We start from the raw sequence: 15315 nt of genomic DNA on the forward strand, positions 1-15315 counted from the left end.
TCCATTTTCCATGAACTTATTGAAGTTAACCTTGTATATACAAACCCAAATTCAATTTTACTCTGGTTAATTTAACATGTGCATTTATGGTGGCAGAGTTCCTGATCAGAAGGAAGATTTCAGTTTGGTGTCAAAGCACAATGTACAAAACAACAGATCTCTTATCTCATAGTTTTTTCTTTCTTTTTTTTTTGTGAGAGGGGGGTGGTGCTGGGGGTGGAATCAGGTGTTTATTTCAGGTCCTGAGAAAGCTACATTTGATAAAGAGGCTCTCTTGGTGGGTCACATTTCAGGAAACAACTACTTCTCTGCAGTCACTTGCCCTTACTTATTATTATAATTTTTACTGCCAGAGGACTCATATATTTGTGCACTTGTGCAAGCAAGTGCATGTACCCCCAATGCAGCATTGTGATGCTGTAGTCCTCCTTCTTCCAGTCTTCCTTCCCATCAGGATTTTGGGCACACATTCACATAGGCCTGGTGTGTTTATCAAGCCACAGGCACTGGGATTTATACTATGGTTGGCCACATGGGATCTGGCTTCTACAAACAGCTACACTTACTGCCTTTAAAGTCCCAACAGACAACCATGGAGCACAGACATTCAGTATGGGGACATACTAGGCCTCTCTTTCATGGTCTGGCTTACTTTGCTTGGGAGAAAATCAAGAGGAAAAAGAAAGAAGCAATACATTTAAGGGATACAAAAATAGAAAATGACCTGTTGATGATAGTATGTATTGTAATATCTTTGACTGAATCAATACATAGTGTATTCACAATGTTTACCATAATAATATACAGTGATGGAATAGAAAATAAATACATAAAGAAAATAAATAAATCTATACCATGATAAACTTAAAAAAAATTAAATAAAACAAATCCCAGGCAAGACTACACTTTTAGGAATAATTTTTACAGTTTATTACTAGAGATGCTTCTCTGAACATGTAGAGCACCACCCAAAGCCCATATGGCCTTACATAATGATTTCTTTCAAGTAGCTCAGAAGTGGGTGGTCTAAGTTAAGCGCACTGAATGAAATCACCCACAAAAGAACATGGTGCCAACTACAAACTCTGGTTGCTTACTGGCAAATATATTAATCTCCAGAAATATATTTTCTGGGATTAAACACTTTAGAAGACACAAGAAAGAGGCCAAAAGACAAGTATTTAGAACTAGTTGTGGTAAATGCTTCTGAATGCTAAACAGCACCCTATGCATTTGGGATAGGCTATAATGCTAAAGTTTCCTCATTCTAGGTCTCTAGCACAAATCCAGGTTATCTCAAGATCACATACAAACACTATTATCAAACACCAGCTGCTTTAAAGGCAAGGGAAAAGAGCACTGCTGTAGCTTAGAAGAAATTGGAAACCCAAAATTCTATTAAAAGGAGAATGGATAAATACTGTATAATACAATAGAATATACTACTCAGCAATGAAAAGCAATGAGCTACTGATAGATGTAACAATATGGATAAAACTTAAAAACATGGTGGGCAGAGAAGTCATATATAAGCACATACATAAGATATGATACACATTTAAGACTATATTTGTATGATCACTGTTTACAAGATGTTTTTAAATGGGCAAAACAATTTATGATGTTAGAAATAAGATAGGTCTCATTTTGGGGTGGGGAAATCGAAACTTGCAATCTATGCAACTGACTACATGTAAATTATACTTCAAAAAACTTGGTAAAAATTGTGTGTAAGGGATTAGAAGACAGATGAGAAAATGGGAAACAGGAATTTGCTTAAGAGTCCCACTTTTTTTTTAAAAGAATTATTTTATTTAACTTTATTTATTACTGTCATTGTTATTTTCCAGTTTGATCAGAGAGAGACAGAGAGAGAGAGGAAGTGAGAAAGCAAGCCACCAGGTCCGAGACTTGAACCATGGTCGGCAATGTGTGAGTCCAGTGCCCTTAACCACCATACCACTTGCCAGCCCCAGGAGTCCCACTTTAGAATTTATGTTTGCTTATTTATTTCTTCCATGAGGAGCGAGAGACAAAGACACAGCACTCTAATCAGGGTCCTTACACCATGATCTACTCATAGCTTTTGTACATGTATCATGGACATGTGTGCCTAGTAAACTAAGAGAGATCGCTGACATGGGCCCAGAACCTTCCCATGTGGGTTAGTCCCCACAGAGCTTTGACCTTTATGGCTGTTCCACTGTCTAGTCGCCAACTAAAAAATTTTGGATTAGAAGGAGGAAATGGACAAGACTTTTAAAAAAGAAATGATACATACTCCAAATCTTTCTAATAAGCCTCTTCCTCATACTAGAAGAAAGTACACAACAAATTCTTCCATAACAACTGCCTGGAAAAAGGAGATAAAAGAACCTTTCTTGTTAAAACGGTGCGTTTTAAAATAAAGCTTGAGTTTAGAGTCTCTTGCTTTCTTTTCTTGTTTTAATGATATACTCAGTGAACCGATTCAGGCTTTTGAAGATGGCAGAAGTGTTTGTGTATGTGTGTATAGTCAACACTTGTGAAATGCTTGGATATGTTACATGAATGAGGTAGTAATGAACACCTATGATATGAAGAGTGTAGAGAAACACTAATACTATGGTACGATAACTACTAGAGTTCTATCTATCTTAGAAGCTATATCTGAGCAATAGTAGAGTATTAATGTGTATAGGTATAGAGATCTACTTTTTCTTCATTTTTCTTTTCTCATTAAGACCAGTTATCTGGGTATTTAAGATACAGGGAATTCTTTTCTTTTTACTTTTTAATTACCAGAGGGTATACGTGCTTGCGCACACACGAGAAAACATCCAATGGTTATGCCACAATTCTTTTTCCACCATTTTTTCATCCTGTCAGGATTTGGTGCATACATGCACACGGCACCTGGCATGTTTTTCAAGTTGCCAAGGCTGGATTCAAAACATGGTGAGCCAAGTGGGATATGGTTCCACAGGCACAATGCTTAACTACTGTGTTACTGGGAAGGCTAAGGAATTCTTAATCTAATGCTCTTTATTCATTCTATTAAATAAATATGAATTCATTGTGTTATATCTATGAAATGATAGGGATACAGTGCTAAAAGAAACTATGCCCCTGGGTTGAGAAACTTACAGATCAGTGATAGAATCCATTCATATACAAGAATAACTTGAACAAAATTGTTGGGAGAATATAGAACTATCCTGTTGGGAAGTTAAAAGAAAAAGCTCCTTAAAGAATGAGACATTTAGGCTACCCTGTGGCATGGTGGTTTAAGGCAGTTGGATCTTACATGGCCAATTCTGCAGTTGGAAGCCCAGACAAGACAGCTTCAAAAAGGCACAGGTTATACATGACCAAAAAGCTGAGAGGAGAATGGAGAAGGGATTGCAGCATGGCCATTTGCCCTGGGGGTGATTTCTTATCCACCACTCCTACTGACTCACGCATAGCCCCTCTAGAAAACTAAAAAAAAAAGAATGAGACATTTAAGCTAGCCTTGCAGGAATTTCAAAGATGGAAAAGAAGGGAGGAAGATTAGATAATTTGGTGAATAAATGTGGACAGAACTCGGTGATATATGTTATCCTAAGAAAGGTAGGGAGAATGAAGAAATGAAGCCTGTGCAGAAAGTGTGGATTTACTGAGATGGCTTGAAATCTGAGCATGTGAGGTCTAAGGTGTCTGTAAAATGTTTAAGTAGATAAGTTACATGAAGTTGGATACACACAGCTTGACTTAAAACCACTCCCCCCCCCACACCCTAAGAGGCTAACTAATGATGAAGAGTGTGGCAAAGGAACTACTAAGACCCTGACTCCATTGAGGGGGGAAATCTTACGTTTCCCCATTATATCCTCTTCTTTTTCTATAAGGAGAACATTTAAAATAAAACAGAAGATGCTGCCAGAATGAAGAAAGGCTGGCCTTTTTAGGGTAAAATCTGTTCAACAAACCAATGCTCTTGGCAGTTAATGCCTCTCCTCCAAAACTACTGACTCCAACAGGGTCATTATAATGTAGAGTTCCAAGAGGACAAAAGCTTTTGGAATCTAGGTCTTTGTCCCTGCTATGTATCCACCATAATCTTAAATCCTAAGCAATCCTTCACAACTAGTTCAAACACACAGTCAAGCTTGTAACCTTCTAAGAACTGCTTCTCTCTCCTTTTTTTCCCCAAAGAGAGTTTTGCTATACGATGTGTGTACTTGCTAGAGAGAGAAAGAGAGAAATCACCCCCCCCAGGAGGTATGGTCATGCCGCACTCCTAGCGTGAGTTTCAAGTTACTGAGTCTAGGACTTGAACTGTGTTTAGCCATGTGGGAGTCTAGTGCGTTAACCACTAAGCCATCTCCCCTCCTGCTGCTTTTCTATATACCAAAAGAATGTTTATTCAATGAGTGAATGCATGCCTATCCAGAGGGAACATTTCCATTTCCCACATGGAGATGATTAAGGGTTACATCAACTGTTAAATTTCATCCCCTATATGTACTGCTTAAGGTCGAGAGCCTGGTGGACTATTCACCACCAGTCATTAGTCTTTAAGCCATTCTATTTGCTTAATCCAGGTAGGCAATTCGACTGTAGAACAAACCTTAAATAAAGAGAAATGAAAAGTGAAGAACATCTATTATACCTGGTTACAATCATACAGTCCTTTATACAGCCTTCTGATTTATTTGAATTGATCTGATGGTAATCAAGTGAACAAAAAAAAAATCAAAAAACAACTAGCAACAACACATTCCTGCAACTCTTAAGGACTTCTAAGGAGATAGGCCTCAAAAATGCAATGTGTTATACATGTACTTAAAAACAATCAAGTAATCAATGATGTGGAATATCAAACCAATAAAGGGAAAATAAGTTCTCTGTGCAAAAGCCCATCAACTTGATATACTGAATTCTGATTCAATTTCAAGAAGCTTCTAAGAATTAAGATATCTTAAAATATCTAAGACAACCAATTTAATTACATACTGAAGTACAAATGATACTCAAGTGTCAAAAAAGGAAAAACTAGGGACTAGCAGTTAACGTAATGGCTATGTCCCTGGACTCCCATGTAGTCGACCACAGTTTGAGTCCTGGACCCAGTGGCTTAAAACTCACGCTGGTCGCATGTGTGCGCATGCCCAAGATCCCGAGAGGTGAAGAGATTGCAGCGTGGCCATCCCCCCTGAGGGGGTGATTTCTTGCTTTCTGTCTCTCTGTCTGTCTGGCAAGTGCATGAGCCCTATAGCAAAGCTCTCTTAAAAAAAAAAAAAAAAAAACTATAAGATCCTACAACATTAAGAAGATCTAAAAGCTTTTTATTGATGAAACTGATACTAAGACTCAGGAAGTAATATGTCCAAGACTGCAAGGATAGAGAACCTGTTCTGGGAACACTTACTGCTGATTAGGCTCAGTCTCACTCTGCTGTGTAGAATTAAAACTCTGCATGGCTTGTACTTCTTCTTCCTCCTCATCCTCACTAGAGGCTTCTTCTGCAGCATGGTTAGATCTCGGAGGAGGAGCAGTGGCAGTGCCATCTGCCTTCTGGATTGATGGTTTCTGACAGATGTATTTAGGGTCTCTTCCAAGATTACAGATTTCTTCAAGTAACTGAAAAGTGCAAGAAATAAGATTACTTATCAGTAATTTTGACCTAGTAGGGGGGTGTACAACTTTTTTTTTTAAGCATTTTCTATGTGCTATGTCTTACGAACAAGAGAAATGAAATTTTGTAAAGTTAGACAATTTGTTAAGAATCACAATTTAAGTGACGGATGGACTCAAATGACTCCCTGTCTTAATTAAACAAGCATCAGTAACTCAAGACACTGGTTTCAACTGGCAAGGTTAATAAATGTGTATGTATATGTGTATGTGTGTATGAGGGTGGGAGAGATTGAGAAACAAGGACTAGATAAAGAAATATGCTTTTAAAAAATGTATTTATTATTATTATAGTTATTTTTAAAAATATGACACAAGCTGCTGGGTCTGGGACTCAAACCATGGTAGGCCACAGGGGGAGACCAGTACCTTACCCACGCCACCTTCTCTGGCCCTTTTCTTCATTTTATGACAGAGAATGCTTGTGTGTGTGTGCAAGAGGTAGTGAGAGAGTAAGGGAGAGAGAAAGAATCCTTGACAAGGTCCCATTACACTGGAATCTTCTCTCCCTAGACTTCCAAGTTGCTCAGGATCCTGGGTGCCCACACGCACACTTGGCATATTTTCAGGAAGATGTGGGGATGTGAACCTTTGGGTCAGGCAGGTGGCTCCCAGTACTGCAGTCTGTTATAATATGAACTGTACCACATGGATGGTGTAATTTCTTAATCTGAAAAAGTTGAAACTACCAGAGACTTCTTTGTGATAAAACTAGAACTAAAATGACTTTTTTTTTTTTTGGGCAAAGGACCAACCCAAGGACATGAAGAAAATGAGGCAGACGCAATGCTCTCATAGGCACAGTCCAAGAACCACTCTGGTTTGTAAAATCTTTCTCTAATAACTCCTTATTCACTACTCTCTCATACCCATTGTTATAGTCTTATCACTTGGTACCTTGATGATGGCAGTTGTTGCATCAGTTTTGAGGGTAGGCTGATGTCTCATGAGCTCATCAACAGCACTCCCTAGGTTGGACGCAGTATCCCCTTAAAGAAAACAATGAACTGTTAGATTGAGTAAAACAGAGCGTGTGGTCTTTCCTGCACTACCACAAGGAAGAAAGAAGAAACTAAGCTGGCTGTAATTTTCTAATGCAATGCTTTCTCGTGAATTCATACCAGCCTCCAGCCCCCAGTTACTGGGAAAGAGAAAGGAAATCAGTCCAGTAAACAAAGACTGTACTCAGTCTTGGCAACCTCTATGGTCTAGGTCTGAACTAGTATTGTAGAATGAGAGAGAACACAAAAGAGGCATAAACCATCAGTCCACTGGCTAGCCCTAAGAAAGATGTGGCTAGAATGCTACAATGATGGCCAAAAGTAGAGTACGTTTTAAAAGCTGAAATCATTACAGATATCTTGCTACTAATTCTTCATTGACCTGATCTTAAGTATAGTGAGAAAGAAATATATTCACTTGGGACTATCTTAAATACCTGAATAGTAGAACATCAGATTACCAGGGTCAATAACTCAAGATGCTGTATCTCTCATTGCTGTCAACTAGATAGTGAACCTAGAAATCTACCATTGCTCTCTTACACTCACTTCGTATCAACACCATGACAGTACAACAATGAAATATGTAGAGAAGCGTGAAAATATTCAGTAGAGACATTAAGAATGAAGTGTTCCTTCCTACCAGAACAGAATGTAGGGTGATTAATCTCCATTTAACTTAAAACACCCAGCCAGAAAAATGATCAAAGAAACATTTCCTTGCTACCTAATAGCTTACTGTCTAGTTTTTGGCACAACAGCAAACCAATTTTCTTTTCTTTTTAAAAGAATTATTTTATTTGTTGTCATCATTTTTTTAATGTTTTGAAGTTGACCAGAGAGAGACAGAGAAGGAAAGTGAGAAAGCAAGCTGCCAGGTCTGGGACTAGAACCACAGTTAGCCCTGTGGGAGTACAGATGCCTCAGCCATCACACCACCTGCTGGCCCCAATAGCAAACTAATTTTCTATTACAAAATAAATGTTGACAACATACCAAGAGGATCAGAACTCCTCCTTCTCCGCATGGCTGGGAGGTAATCTGGAGACAGAAGAACTTTGAAGAGCCGTTCAAAAGGCTGACACTGTACAAAAGACTGAAGACCTCGGGCATTCAGGCAGAGTGCACTGAATACATTTGGGAGGGATCCAAGGACTTCACGGGTAGCAGGAACCTAGAGAAGATAAATAAAGTGAGTTTGGACACAGCTAAATGAGTTCAGGGATAGATGCTACAAAAATCTGGGTAGAGGTAAGGAGAGACAGAAGGATTTTGAAAAAGTAAAGCCAATTAAATGTAACACCCCACACAGAAGACAAGAGAAAGGATTTTCATGTTAAGACTGTTTTTCTTTTTCTTTCTTTTTTTCTTTAAGAGGTTTTTGATGTAGGATGTGTACACTTGCCAGATAGAGACAGACGCAGTGAGAAGGAAAGTGACAAATCATCCCCCAGGGGGGATGGCCATGCTGCAATCTCTTCTCTATTCTTCTCCCAATATCTTGGGCACACATGAACCTGACGTGTTTTTCAAGCCACTGGGTCCGGAACTCGAACCACAGTCGGCCATGTGAGAGTTCAGTAACATAACCACTATATCAGCTGTTAGTCCCAAGACTGCTTTTCAAGTATGTAGATAACTTTAAGTGGAGGACGACACTATTCTCTACAAAGTAACAGAAAGGACTCACATCTTTGATAAGCAGTGCATGCAGCATGACATCTGTCAGTCCATTGTCTTGAAGTGAGGAGAGCAGTGATGGTTCTTGAAATACAAACACAGTCACCACTTCAGTAGCTAAAACAAAATGAGAAAATATGGGCAACTGAGAAACACTTCTTATTAAAAGAAAAGCACTCAAGACTTTAGAATAATATAGAATCAATGTGTAACAATTTGAACACTTGTGCTTACCATGAATGTTTCTAATATAATTCCATCATATATTAATTATTATTAAGAATTTACTAAATACCCTTCAAGATTCTTGTGGGCAAGTTTTTACATAAAACATGCCTTATTCCCAAATGTTATATATTCACTTCTTCTGTCACTATAACCCTTTCATTTTAAAGGGCTGCATACCATTTCAGAAGCATATATACCATTATGTATATAAATCAATTAACTTTTAATGAAAATGGATAAACTTCAATATACATCAAATTGTCTGCTTAAGCAGTAAAAATATCTAAGTGGGGATTGGCTAAAGTAACAGAACCTTAATTAGAGGGGAAATAGGCAAACTGTCTTCTAATCTCTCCCTTCCTTTTTTTGGAGAGGTTTTTGCTATAGGACGCGAGCGTGTGCTTGCCAGAAAGAGAGAGACTGAAAGTGAGAAATCACCTCCCAGAGCGGATGGCCATGCCACAATCCCTTCTCAATTCTCTCCTGGAGATCTTGACCACACATGCACATGTGCCTGGTTTGAGTTTAAGTCACTGGGTCTAGGACTTGAACCGCAGCTGACTACGTGGGAGACCAGTGACATAGCCATTATACCAACTGTTGGTCCTGACAAACTGTCTTCTGAAAATGTAATTCAACCATTTTAAACTACCACGAGCAGTATAAGCATCCTTGGGATGCATTAATGCCAATTTTAAAAGGAAAAGTAAATGGACAAGAAACTAGGAAGACTTAAATGAAAAAAGTTGAATTTTGTGAAACAGAAAGCAAAAGTCTGACAAGAACCAGTAACTAGCCCTCTGAAAATATGAAAAAAAAAACTTGCAAAGCAGACTAGATCAATAACACAAGAATTCTAAATGTAAAAACAAACAAACAAAAACAGTAATAGAGAGGCACCAAGCCAAAAATTTTATATGTGAGTATAAGTAAATATTATATAGCAATTAAGGCTTTCAAACTCATAAGACTATAGTAACTTTGATTTACAAACCTAATAAAAAGGATACTTACAAAAAACACTACCTATAAACTATAAAAAGAAACTAACTTGTTTATGGTGATACCTAAGATCTAAAAGAAGCTAGAGGATTCGGTGATAAGCACAACTCTTATTTATCTTAAATGACAGTGGAATGGCAGATATATGACAATCACTAGGTACTAACAGTTGCAATTGCCTTTTGAGAATCCTGATGTGTTCTAAACTTCTGGAAAAACATCTTTTCCTTTTTATATTTTTGTACTAGAGGGCACATGAGCTTGCTAGAGGGAGGGAATGGAGAAAGCACAATGCTATGGGGAATATTTACACTTGTCTTCTCTGTCTCTCCCTCCTTTGGGGATTTTGGGCACACATATACATGTTCCTTGAGTGTTTCTCAAGCTGCTGGATCATAGGACTCAAACTGTGTAGCTGACAACACAGCATCTGGCTGCCTTAACCACCAGGACAATGAGCTGGTCAAATTTCTGAAAAATTTAAGTCTATTCTTGGGATTCCACTAGTACATGACACTTCCACTGACTTAATTTGTACAAATAAAAATAATTCTGTAGAGTTAATAAAACCAAATATTCATAAACTAAAGTAAGAGGTCTACTAAACGTTAGTAAGATATCAAACCTGTTATTTTATTAGAGGTCTATTATGTTATGTTACAGTGCAACTGTGTATTGGGACAGCTTATACTTTCTTTAAACAATATTAAAATGACTGGACTAGCAAGTATTGCAGAGGTTGGGGTCGCTGGATCTTACACGGCAGACTGCGGTTGGTGTCCTGGACCCAGTGGCTTGAAGATCATGCTAGGCATGTGCATGTGCATGCCCAGAGTCCAAGGGGAAGAAGGCAGAAGAAGGGATTGCATTGTGGCCAAGAATAAGACAACCAAAAATTAGAATTAAAATTCAGAGTATATACACACACAAAAATAATCTACTTTGAGTGAAACATACCAAATGAATTAAGGGGAAAAAAAACCCCACAAAAAACCAAAAAAACCAAACTGAAAATTCCCCCCAAATACCAGTGGTAGGCCTATCAAAGATAAAGAGTAAAATTCCTAAAACCAGGAAAATTTATTCATATAGAAAGGGGGGGGTTGTTTCCAACCAAGTGCATGTACGTGGTTCTTTCAAAGGAAAAAGGGAGATTACATTAGTTCCTAGTATATACAGTTCTTTTTTTTTTTTGGTTTATTAGAAAGCTTTTGTTTTGTTTTTGTAGGGTACATGTGCTTCCTTGAGAGACAGACAAAGACAGTCAGAAAGAATGTGAGAAGTCACCCCCAAGAGGAATGGACACGCTGAAATCCCTACTCCTCCCAAGATCTTGGGCATACATACACACAAGCACATATGCTTGGTGTAAGTTTCAAGCCACTGGGTCTGGGACTTGAACCACAGTTGGCCATGTGGGAGTCCAGCAACATAACCACTATGCTGTCTGCTGGTGCCAACATTCTTAAACAGGAATGCTACTTCTGGATTAACCTTATTACAGAAATACTAAATTGGAGGCCACTACAAAGTCTGGGATGGCAAAGCATATTACTCCCATAATGAATCAGCACCTCCAGCATCCCCAAACTTGCAAGCCACAGGCTTCAAAATATCACTGTGGAATATTCGAGGTCTGGTTGGCTTGGCTATGCCTCATTTGGCTCAGGACCTGGGTCTGGTATTCTACTATTTTATCTCAATGCCAAATTCCCTGGGCTCCATTTTGCCCATGCAGTGATCCTACTTGTTTAAAATCAGTTCATTAGCTTTCCCATAGAAATAAAACGATGACAGAATTCTTGTAGGTAAAGGGACAACTGATTGCAGTGGTTAGAAAAGTGTCCCTTGAATGCACAGACAAGAACCCCCAGAAATAAACCCCAAATGTATAGTCAACTGATTTTTGACGAAGGGCACCACCAGTAAATCCAATGGGAAAAAGAAAACCTCTTTAACAAATAGTGCTGGAAAAACTGGGTATCCACCTGCAAAAAGATGAAACTGGATCCCTCTCTCATATCACTAACAAAAATCAATTCAAAATGGATCAAAGATCTAAACCTAATACTAAGACCTCCAACTACGAAAATACTGGTGAAAGACAGAGGAAACTTAGAGACATGGGAATAGGCGATGATTTCTTGAACAAGACCCCTGTAACACAGGCAATAAACCCAAAATAGACAAGTGGGATTACATTATACTAAAAAAGGTTCTGCACAGCAAAAACAAACAAACAAACACAGTAGAGTGAACCCTCGGAATGGGAGATTATATTTGTAAACTGCCTCAGACAAGGCACTGATAATCAGAAATATATGGTAACTAAAAAAAATCTTACGCTCCCCCTGAAAAAAAAAAAAAAAACCCAAAACTCAAAATCAACCCAATTAAAAGATGGGTTGGACCAGCAATTCATGTAATGGCTATGTCGCTGGACTCCCATGTAATCAACTGTGGCTCCAGTCTCGGACCTGGTGGCTTAAACTCATGCTGGGCGCGTGTGCCTGTGTGCTCAGGATCCTGAGAGGAAGGGACTGCGAAGTGGCCATTTCCCCTGGGGAGTGATTTCTCACTTTCTGTCTCTCTCTGTCTTTCTGACCAACGCAAGCACCCTATGGCAAAAACCTCTCAAAAAAAGGAAAAAAAAAAAAAAAAGATGGGCAAATGAGCTAAGACATACGGATGGCCAAAAAGCTTATGAAAAAATGTCCAACATCTTTATCATAAGGGAGATGAAAATCAAAAGTACAATGAGGTATCACCTAATCATAGTCAAAATGGTTAAGATATTTTGTTTGTTTTCACTTATTTATTTTAATTTTTTATATAAATTCAATCATATTATTTAGCTTACACAGTGAACATTTTAATTTTAGTATGTGTGTCAACATTCCTCCCCAGTCCAGTTGATCAGAGTATCTTCCACCTAAAAATGGTTAAGATTTTAAAAAAAGGAAGACTGGTAAGTGCTGGCCAGGCTGTGGTGAAAAGGTAACTCTCTTACATTGCTGACAGGAATATAAATTAGTATAGCCACAGTGGAGAACAAAATGGAAGTTCCTCAGAGACCTACAAATACAACTACCATCTAATCAAGCAGTTCTACTTCTGGATATCTACCCAAAGGATATGGAAAAGCTCAGTCAGGAGAAAACACCTTCATGGCTCCTGAAAACTAGTGATTTCAGGGAATAAAGTAGTAATAAAAGAGTTTCTACTGATAATTCGGCCTCCAGCCCACAAACTCCAGTGGTAGGAGCCTTTTCTCTGCCTCTGCCTCCATCTCTCTCTGCCTCTGTCTCTGTTTTCTGTTTTTTTTTTTTTTTAATTTTTCCTTCTAAAATTTTTTAAGGTAAAGAACTTTCTCAGTTTTCTAATCTTCGCTTTTTTAAAAAAAAAAATAATTTTTTTTCTTATTTGTTTTTTACATTTCCTTTACTTTTTCTATGTTTCTTGGTTGTTTTTGTTGCTGCTGTTTCTCTCTCTCTGATTCCTTTTCTGCATGCTCCTAGACACTCAGATTGAATTTCAAGTTTGGGAAGAAATACCCCTTACATCAGATGACTAGAAATCACTGCAGGAACATAAGAAATATGGGAAAGCAAGAAAATACCTCTCCTCCACGGGAAAAGAATAACTCCTCTTCATCCACAGACAGTTCAATGGAAATCATGGAAATGTCTAACAAAGAATTTAGAACATTCATAATGGCTAAGCTAACAGAGATGGAAGAGAAGAGAGACAATGAACTGTAGAAGAGAAAGGAGAAAACTGACCAGTTGCAGGAGATGAGGAAATTCTTGCGAGATTTAAAAGAGGAATTACACACTTTACAAAAGAATCAAATGAAAATGTTAGAGATGAAGACTATAAAGCAGGAAGTCAAAATTTCCCTTGCTAGTATTAAAAGCAGACTAGATCATTGCGAAAATAGAATCACAGACATAGAAGAGAAAATAGCTGGCCTAGAAAAATTCACCACAAAGACTGGAAAATTGCCCCAGAATGAGACTAATATTTATGAGAAATACTAGATACTATCAAACATCTGGATAATTGGTATCCCAGAAGGTGAAGAGACTCATAAGGGCATTGATAATCTATTCCATGAAATCCTGCAAGAAAACTTTCCAAACCTAGAGAGGCACTCAAAGATCCAGTCCCAAGAAATTTAAAGGACCACAAATAGAACTAACTCAAGAAGATTTTCTCCAAGACACATAGCCAGACTGACCAAAACCACAGAAAAAGACAAGATACTAAGATTGACAAGAGAAAAACAGCAAGTGACCTACAAAGGATAACCCATCAGACTAACAGCAGACCTCTCATCGAAAACAATGCGAGCAAGGAAAGAATGGGAAAATATATTCAAAGTATTATGGGAAAAGCAATTTCAACCGAGAATTCTGTACCTGGCAAGAATATCTTTCATATGGGAAGACAAGAACATTCTCAGATAAAGAAAACCTGAAAGAATTTACTAACACTAGACCGGATCTCTAAGAAGTTCTCAAGGGAATGCTATACCAGAAAAATTAAATACAGACACACAGAAATAGAGTTCAAAAACTTAGAAAATGGCCAACTTAATCATAGGGACAAGTCTGGAGCTGAATATTTCATCTCAGAATTCAACCAGGAATATCGAAACACAACAGAAGATAAAGTACATGAGTAAAAATGGTTAAGATTTTAAAAAAAGGAAGACTGGTAAGTGGTGGCCAGGCTGTGGTGAAAAGGTAACTCTCTTACATTGCTGACAGGAATATAAATTAGTATAGCCACAGTGGAGAACAAAATGGAAGTTCCTCAGAGACCTACAAATACAACTACCATCTAATCAAGCAGTTCTACTTCTGGATATCTACCCAAAGGATAAGAAAAAGCTCAGTCAGGAGAAAACACCTTCATGGCTCCTGAAAACTAGTGATTTCAGGGAATAAAGTAGTAATAAAAGAGTTTCTACTGATAATTCGGCCTCCAGCCCACAAACTCCAGTGGTAGGAGCCTTTTCTCTGCCTCTGCCTCCATCTCTCTCTGCCTCTGTCTCTGTTTTCTGTTTTTTTTTTTTTTTTTTTTTTCTTGTCAATTGCCAAAATGATCCCCTGTAAATGTGATACAGGAGGGGTGCTCTGCCAGAAATTCTGTAGGATTGTCTTGCTATGCTTTCCTGCTGTACTTCAGGGAATGTACAACTTTTCCTTTAAGTGTCAGTGTGTACTTAGTCACTAAGCTCGTAAGCCCAGAATCTTGAGCAGAGATGTAATATTTAATGTTTTTGTTTGTTTGTTTTATTCCTGTGAGGGAATTTGTAAACATACAAGGGAATCACTTCTGAGTTGATGTCTATTGAGGAAAAAGGGCTATCTTTCAAATCCCTTGACTCAGCCTGGAAGCCTCAGAAACCTTCACTGACACAGTATCTCCAGTCATTTTGTAAAAGAGTCCCGGGATGTCATGATATAAGAAATGTGGCTTGATACTGAAATCTCTTGAGCAGTTTTCAACAAAAGCAACAGCATCTTGTGATTTGGTATGGATCCTTCAGAGAAATGTGGGCATTTTTCCAGAATGATGTACTAAGGCAATCACTGGGCATACACACAATGCCTGTGCTTTGATACTATAAGCGTTCACTAGCTTCTCAAACACATTATCAGGAGCCAGAAAACTGAAGAGCTCTTTGTGGAGAATGCAGAGGTTCCTCAAGGATGATTCAAACATTTAGACCACACTG

At 38.2% G+C, this 15315-nt stretch overlaps 1 protein-coding gene across 1 annotated transcript in view; it reads right to left on the bottom strand.

Annotated features, from left to right (window-relative positions):
- HUWE1 (HECT, UBA and WWE domain containing E3 ubiquitin protein ligase 1) overlaps positions 1-15315 on the bottom strand; it is a gene marked incomplete in the record, with an annotated part of 232807 nt that overhangs the window by 87355 nt on the left and 130137 nt on the right. The window contains 4 exon segments of the mRNA XM_027766840.1: positions 5393-5604; positions 6556-6647; positions 7656-7833; positions 8350-8456. Of these exon segments, the coding sequence (XP_027622641.1) occupies positions 5393-5604; positions 6556-6647; positions 7656-7833; positions 8350-8456 (589 nt within the window).

The sequence above is a fragment of the Tupaia chinensis genome, unplaced genomic scaffold, assembly GCF_000334495.1.
Source record: "Tupaia chinensis unplaced genomic scaffold, TupChi_1.0 Scaffold143737_1, whole genome shotgun sequence".
Taxonomy (NCBI): domain Eukaryota; kingdom Metazoa; phylum Chordata; class Mammalia; order Scandentia; family Tupaiidae; genus Tupaia; species Tupaia belangeri.